Source organism: Phalangium opilio, unplaced genomic scaffold, assembly GCF_054372755.1.
Source record: "Phalangium opilio isolate 3A_F unplaced genomic scaffold, DU_Popi_V2 ptg000085l_1, whole genome shotgun sequence".
NCBI lineage: Eukaryota > Metazoa > Arthropoda > Arachnida > Opiliones > Phalangiidae > Phalangium > Phalangium opilio.
The window spans coordinates 619,959-628,117 of NW_028324190.1; the positions used below are offsets into that span (position 1 = coordinate 619,959).

The 8,159-nt window shown below is 37.7% G+C and overlaps 1 protein-coding gene across 1 annotated transcript; it reads left to right on the forward strand.

The window, feature by feature from the left end:
* Positions 1 to 5,279: 5,279 nt before the first annotated feature.
* LOC149650600 (uncharacterized) lies at positions 5,280 to 6,583 on the forward strand. The gene is made up of 3 exons (XM_089849092.1): positions 5,280 to 5,739; positions 5,860 to 6,161; positions 6,223 to 6,583. Exons 1-3 carry the CDS (start codon positions 5,545 to 5,547, stop codon positions 6,449 to 6,451), a joined length of 726 nt encoding a protein of 241 aa, XP_089705218.1. The 5' UTR covers positions 5,280 to 5,544; the 3' UTR covers positions 6,452 to 6,583.
* The last annotated feature ends 1,576 nt before the right edge of the window (positions 6,584 to 8,159 follow it).

The window sequence follows — 8,159 nt, forward strand, 5'->3', positions numbered from 1 at the left end:
GGAACCACTGTCTTGGGTATTGTGCTCGAAGAAGCCGAGAACATAGCTGAAGTACCGGGTGTTAAACTAGAACTAGAAGGAACTGAGCTTTGCGCTCTTCGCGCTAACTGAGATGAAATACGTTGAGCGTTACGTCGCGCGTAAGCCTCAATGCGCCTAAGATAGATTGACTTCGGTTTATTACGAGAATTAGTAACATTAAAAGGATTAGGGAATTCCCCTATATCCGAATCCGATGAACTAGATTCACTCGCTCGCCGCATGACTCACGAGGAACGAGACGGATAAAATAGGTCGACTATAGGCCTAAACGTGTTTAGAAAAGGGGGGCTCAAGAACGCGGTCCTGGCAAGCTCGCCAATTATTTTTACCTTGTAACCGATTACCCCAAAAAGTAGGTAATCGATAGGCAAAAATAACAAGAATCGTATAGATTGCTTAAATTAATTATTTATTATGCCAAGTTAATTGAAATTAAATAGAAATTAAATACACTTAAAAGGTTAGGGAGTTAGGGGTTTTAGCCAATGAAAATAATATTTATATATCAATAGTGATCATTCTTAACAAAGAGGGGAGTCCCGATTCTTAAGTATAAGGGAAGCAAGGGTGCCAACTCACCAGGGTGTGTAGAGCCATTCAGTGTCTTTAGCCAAGGCCCACAAACGAAGCGCGAACTGAGGAACGAACGCGCGGACGTAATACTAATAATAATAATTCGTAAAGTAAAAGGAAGGTCTTTACTTTAACCCGCACTTAAGAAGTTCTAAGCTTAAGTGGAGCGCGACATAAGCAGTACTTAGATGGTCTACTGTGCTACACTTCCGATTAGGTTTTAACGGTACTCCTCACACTAACTAACTAACGTGGTGACTGTCAAGGGGTTTTTATACGCCCGCGCCCAAACCTCCTTCCTACTAGGGCAAAGTACTAAGCGCCCCCTAGGCGCTAAAAAGATAAGAGTAGGCCTACAGCAAGGTCTACTTTAAGCCTACAGCTAGGCCTATAACCTAGCAGAGTAAATGACTGACTGAGTTGGCGTTCCGGTGCAAAGTAAATATCGATTCCTTTGCAAATTAACAAATTTAAAATTATCGTTTTTTAGCACATTACAAAGATTACAAAATCAAAAATAATTAAATTCCTCGAAATGAAACACTTATATTTAATTTCGTTACTTATAATTCGATCGAAAACTGTATAATATATATATAAGCTTATTGGAGTTGTCGTTTTGGCATAAAGTTTTATTTAAACATGGTTTATTATGAAGTGCAAAGAAGTGTTCTGTTAGCTTAGACCTTGCACAAACATAGAAGGCTATATTTAAAATTGTAATTGAAAATATAGCTCTGGAACTTCGATCGTAACTCAAACCAGGAACCAGAAACATATTAAATAATAAAGGTTGGAAACCTTCGGCGGCGAACATTTTAGATACGTCTAACGAGAATATGCCCAGACGGCATGCCATAAAAAATAGTAGCAAAGACTAATAATATTGGGTCACTTTAGTTCTGTTCGTTTGTTACTAACACATCCACGTTACTCTAATTAAAGGTATTTGCGATTACTGAATTTTTTTATTTTTAATGCCCATAAATTGTGAAAACTTTATCCCAGAGAAGCATGAAAGTGTTTGGCGGCGAAGGTTTCCACCCTACTTTTGGTGCGCTACAAAGTCGGGAGTAGCGATTGTACTGCATGAATAAAGTATCTAGTGAAATCTTTAAAGCCGAACTCTTTTTGAAAGACATATACTTAAGTATCAATCATGTCCGGATCAATTAAACTTGTCATTCTATTTGATATGGTAAGAAAATATTTGCTTTCAGGCGAGATTCAAAATAAATACCAGAATCAAGTTCTCTTTAAGCATGTGTAATATTTTAAATATAAATCATATCCCGTCAATGTCAATAAATGAAAGTCTATTTATAATATTTAATAAGACAAAATACACAAAAAATATGATTCTAAAGAGTTACGAAATATTGTTTTTTTCTTTTAACTTTCATTTAGTATAAACGTTAGTGATTATGTTAATATTATCATATTCTCTTTGTCGAGTACAGCAATAAAACCCCAGGAAGCCGATTTCCGCACAATTTTCGAGAATCATGGCCCAACTCCGCACAATTTTAAGGGCCCGTTTGGGCACAGTTTTTACATCGAAATTTTAGTTCACCATTTTTTTAACATAACTCATTTCTGCAAAGACTTAGGGTTAAATTTGGTTCAGTTAGGGTTAGGTTTAGGATAGAGGCTTGCTATTAAACTTCAGATTTGACCATTGCAATATTACTATCGATATAGAGAAGTGTATTGATATACGTGAGCTTAAAATCAAGTGTGTTTTTGTTAAAAAAAACAAAAGTAGAAGATACAATTTTTAATTTCCTTTGTAAAAACTGCATTGAAAATAAATCTATCGTTAAATAGCATCGAAAATTTTATGATCATAAAACCTCACACTTTGGCTAGAATCGGTCCCATGGGCCAGCAACATGATTGTAAGCGTCTTAAAGTGTGATCAACAAGAAAATAAAAATGCTTTATTTTCTAACTGTGTGGAAAGAAGTTATGTAACATTGTCTGAAAATGAGTTATGCGAAATTTTGCAGAAAGATGCTATAGGTTTTTAAGGTGTGAAAAATAAAACTGTGCGGAAACGGGCCACCACCATATAAAATATTCAAAACTGTTTCACAAAATTACTTCTATACAAAGATTCTAGTTGCTTGATTATAAAACACTGAAAATGACGTATTCATATCCAGCTATTATGGCTGAAGAATTATCTGAAAAAATGTGAAATTTGCAGTTGTTTGTATTAAGAATTACCGCAAATTTTGGAAATTAACAATGGAAAGGTGCTTTTTTAAGGAAGCTCGAGATAGAGTAACAAACATGCCCCTGCACGTTTTTGTGATGTATACATGAAAGCCTACTGCGCAGTGATTTACAAACGTTATGTAATCAGCACGTAATAATTCCTAGTTAAAGGAATCTAGATATTCAGAAAGTGATTTCGGTTTCGGATCACCAGAAAGGACACCTACTGAAAATACATCTCGAACAATACCATGCTTAAAACTGAACACGCTGACCAAAATTGGCCAAAAAATTAGTGGTTGAGCTATCAGTCAAAGAATACAATCAATGTTTGTTGCAAATGAAATAGATTGGTGGTCTAACCCGGTTTCTCCTTTCCATCAAAACTTGCAGAGGTTAACGGTTAACGGTAATAGATATTATAGTTGCTGTTGGTTAGCTGTGGCATTCACCCTTCTACTAGCTGTAAAGGGACCCACCAGTAAACAAGCCGCAGGCTTAGTGTGGCTATCCCTTCTTAGACAAAACTTTATTATTATTAGAGATTATTATTTTTACTTTGTTAGTGTTATTAATAGTCATAACACCGAAGTTAAAAACGTCCCTTGAACAGGATCTGTTAAGTACCTTTCTACAGGCTGAGAGACGTATAATGTTATGTAATGATAACGGAATGGTGGGGTCTCGTTTGACGGAAAGGTTTGTCTAAACCCGTGAAAGAACAGTTCTACCAAAGGTAACTCAGGAAAAACCCTCAGAAACCAACCCTGCAGTTACGAACTAAACGTAATATAATTTTAAGCATTTTTCGATACACGGACGGAGGAACGTTCTATCGCGACTCTACCATTAAAGACCACTATACGTATTACTTGTTGCAAGCCGGTCGCGAAATGAACATAGCTCCCAAACAAGGCATGACGATGGATAACGTGTTTGTACCACTGATAATTCTGGCGTCAGGAATTCTACTAGCACTAACGCAATGGTGGTGGCCCAAATGGCGCAAAAAAGACCCTTAAAAGAATCTCCTATTTGAGAACAATTGTAACGCAGAGCTATTTAGGTCCGTGCTTGACGTTTGTTCAAAAAATAAATATTGATATCACTTTTTGAAATCAATAAAAACATATCCATACTGAGAATCAAAAGTATTTGTTTGGATCATTGATGTTTTTAAGGGTTGAGGGGTAGCTGTATTAAAACTTCTCGTTTTTATTACGACCATGATAAAAAATAATTGAATAGCGCAGATAGTGCGAAGTAATCAACATCACTGAACCAAAAGCATAAGGATAATTATCAAGGTTCAGTATTATCAGAAGTTCATATTAATCAAGTACAAAAGAAATGTCATTGACTAAAAACTAAGGCGGAAAAAACGTGCGTTTGATTTGGTATTAGTTCTATGTTGCAATTTCTTATAATTATATATCGAGCCGCGTATTTTGAGTTTAGCTCGTGGATTTAAAGTTGTTTATTATAAACTTCTGGTATTATTATGAAAATGGATACGTAATTACATGGTTTCTAATAGAAAAATAACACATCGTGAAGACAGGAACCCTTGCGTTTTGTTAATGTCGCGGCAACCCTTCATTATACGCAACGAAACCATGGATTTTTTAAGAAATCATTAAAGATTTAAAATTTTGCAAGTTAAAGACGTCGAAAGGACGCCCTATTCGATTTGGGTTTCAGTTCTAAGCGTGCTCTAGAAACGAACGGGTCAAAAGGGTCAACTGCGCTGGAAATTGGTTCGAAATATTCTAGTTAACTTTTAAGAATTCCGTCACAAAGTGAAATTATAGAATGGGCGCGAATTAAAGAACACGTAAACCTTTCGGCCTAACATGTTGTTTTAAGTAAGATTATAATGTCAACACCCTTTTTACAAAGCCTCTTAAGTTCATAAAAGGAAAAAATGACAATGACAAACACGACTGAGAACGTCCTGCGCGTTTCTCTCAGGGGGGAACCAATGTTTCTTGATCTTGAAGATGAACAGCGGTTAAAGTTTGGAGGGTATTGGGGCTCTATGTTTCGCTCCGTCTTGATTCAAATGAGAAATTCGTAAGTATCGCTGTAAATTTGGACGAGATTACTTAAGTCTCTTATGGTTCGCTCGATATTCAGGGGCTTCAATCTAACAATCAAGGATGGACCAGAAGACTATCATGACCATATCTCAAATATGGAAAACAACGTCAGTTAAAGTGGCGACCATTCATCGTCAAAGACTAAATGATTCATCTTTCAGAAAACTGACTTTGGAATCCCGTTTTTCCCGCAACAACTCGAGAAGTCGCCAATGGTGGAATGGGGCGGAACGCCTTTTTTTGATGATGTTCATACTATTTCCGGGGGTCCAATTGGGGCCAGTTACGGACCCTTCCTAATCCTGAAGACATTTCAAACTACGGTAAAGACGTAATTAACGAATCCAATCTCCGTGGATTTTAACTCTTCATGTATTCCAGGTGTGGTTGAGCATTATGGGCTATTTCATCGTGGCGTCATTCTTGATGGGTCTCTCTCAATACAGCTACCGCTCGCTATCAGTACGGACTTCAGTGACGAATGAAATACTCAATTCCTCTTTAGTCGTATTCGGTCTTGTTGTTAACCAGGGTAAGATCCGATTACAACAGGCTGCTTTAAGGTTGATTACATGTCACAAGCGCAGGAACAGAATGGACGCCTTCGATTATGTCCCAGCGCATTTTACTAAGTACTTGCATATTCGCATCAACATCGCTGATTTTTATGGCAACCTGCAACGTTTTCTCTTTCCTCTCATCGGCTGATCGTCCCAAATACATCGATAACCTGGAGGACTTGACTTCTAGACCTGAAATACGAATTTACCAACAACGGTGGTTGCTAGTGTCGCAGCTCTTTAACGTAAGTATCAAATGGTAGGCGATAATTTGGCAATCTTGCCTCGTCGTAAACTCGCGCTTTTCAGTGCCGTAAACTGACAAAATTCAGCGAGTAAAGAAAATGATTGACGAAATTTACTAGAACTCTCCGAGAGCTACGGAGCGAGCCGAGTTTGAACAAGCAGTTAAAGGCGGAGGAATTATTGACAATTATGATGGATTGATCGAAAGGGTGTTGGACGAGACTCTAGGAGGAAAAGCGGTTATAAATAATAGGATGTCAATGATTCTTAACTACATTCCTATATTCTTCGACCTGTTAGAAGAAGATGTAATGAGTAAAACATTCTTCCACATTTCTGAGGAACCAATGATGAGGGAGCAGTGGGGTCTCGTCTGCCGGAAAGGTTTGTCAAAACCCATCAAAGAACAGTTCTACGAAAGGTGACTGAGAAAAAGAATCAAAACTTTCATCATCCAGTTACGAAAAAACTTTGATTTCCAGCACTTTGCGATACACCGAAGGAGGAACGTTCTATCGCGACTACACCATTAAAGACGATTACACGCATTTTCTGTTGCAAGCCGGTCACGAAATGAACATAGCCCCCAAACAAGGCATGACGATGGATAACGTGTTTGTACCACTGATAATTCTGGCGTCTGGAATTCTACTAGCACTAACGCAATGGCGCTGGCCAAAATGGCGCAAAAGCCGCAAGGTCAACCCTTAAAACCATCTCGTATTTGAGAACAACACCATGACACAATATCAGCAATATCAATAATCACTTTTGTCACGGAACTACTTAATGTACAGACTTAAAACAAACATAATGGCTTAAATTATTGACGCGAAGCTACTTAAGTCCTGTAATTACTGACCTCGGAAATCTCTATTCACCCATTTTGGCAACATTTGCCGGTAGAAAGGCGGCTGAATGTCTAACGAGTAACCAGTGCACTGAGGCGTGTAACGAAATTAGATGGCGTAGCATGGGACTAAATCATCATTGTTGAATTAAGACCTGTATTTTTGTTTGGCATTATCAGAAGCCTGTAAAATTCAAGTACAAATGAAATGTCACTAACACTAAAAGCTAACCTGCAAAAGAACGAGAGGATGATTTGGGATTGGTGGTACGTCGCAATATCAAGTTGTACTTTCATACACGTTACGTATACAGTTAAATGAGTGTCAATTGATGATAAATTTAAAGTTAAAATATACTAGAGATGCAAAGTGTATCGTTTCCCTCTTTCTAATGTAAATATTGACCAACTCAATCTGAGATGTCCAGAAACCCTAGCTTCAGATTGAACAATGAACTCATACTTTCTATCACTAAAAAGACGATATAACTGTCATTATCATTGCTAATCCATCGGCAGTCGAGTCTTCACTTTATCATGTGCCAAAACACTTGTGACTTCAACATTAGTGATAAGGGAGGTTATAATAGATTTCAGGTATTTATAAAATGGATACACAATTAAGGATAACCAAACAATTATTAACCGTGAAGAAAAAGAACCCTTTCGCGATTTACAACAAAGGAAACGTGGATTTTATACGAAAACATTGAAGGAAAAAAAAGACTGGCTAGTTAAAGGCGTCGAAAGTACGCAGAAATACTGATATTAATGTAGCTAACCCGGTTCGATTTGGGTTTGTGTTGTGAGCCTGGCTATAAATAGGAAAGCGTCCAAAGTATAAATTTTAAAAATGATGAGAATTGGTATCACGCATTTTGTAACTTGACGAATATTTTCAAACACAAATAAAATGACAATGACAAACATGACTGAAAAGATCCTGCGCTTTTCTCTCAGGATGGAGCCATTATTTCTTGAGCTTGACAATCGGGAGCGGTTAGAGTTTAGCGGACAATGGGGCTCCATGTTCCGTTCTGTCTTACTTCGAATGAGGAGCTTGTAAGTATCTCTGCAAATTTGGACGAGATGTTCGACGTAAGACTCTTATGGTTCGTTCGACGTTCAGGGGCTTAATTGTAACAGTCAAGCAAGGACTTGACGACTATACCAAACATATCTCGGATATAGAAAAGAACGTCAGTATAAAAGGGATGACCATGCTTCGTCGTATACTTTAATTGATATATCTTTCAGAAAACTGATTTCACAATTTCGTTTATTCCGCAAAAACTCGAAAATTCCCCTTGGTGGAATGGGGTGGAACGACATTTTTCGAGGATGTCCATATTATGTCTGGGGGTCCAACCGGGGCCAGTTACGGACCTTACCTATTTCTGAAGACATTTCAAACTAAGGTAAAGAAGTAATTAACGTATCCAATTTCTGTGGATTTTAACTCTTCGTGTATTCCAGGTGTGGTTGTGCATTATGGGCTACTTCATCGTGGCCTCGTTCTTGATGGGTCTCTCGCAGTACATCTACCGTTTGCTATCGCTACGGACTTCA

What these genes read in the sequence shown, in the direction of transcription:
- LOC149650600 (XM_089849092.1), top strand. Translation starts at nt 5,545, where the DNA reads ATGTCCCAGCGCATTTTACTAAGTACTTGCATATTCGCATCAACATCG. An exon ending in TAGTGTCGCAGCTCTTTAAC is followed by an intron (nt 5,740 to 5,859) that starts GTAAGTATCAAA and finishes GAAATTTACTAG; the next exon opens with AACTCTCCGAGAGCTACGGA. An exon ending in AAAGAACAGTTCTACGAAAG is followed by an intron (nt 6,162 to 6,222) that starts GTGACTGAGAAA and finishes TTTGATTTCCAG; the next exon opens with CACTTTGCGATACACCGAAG.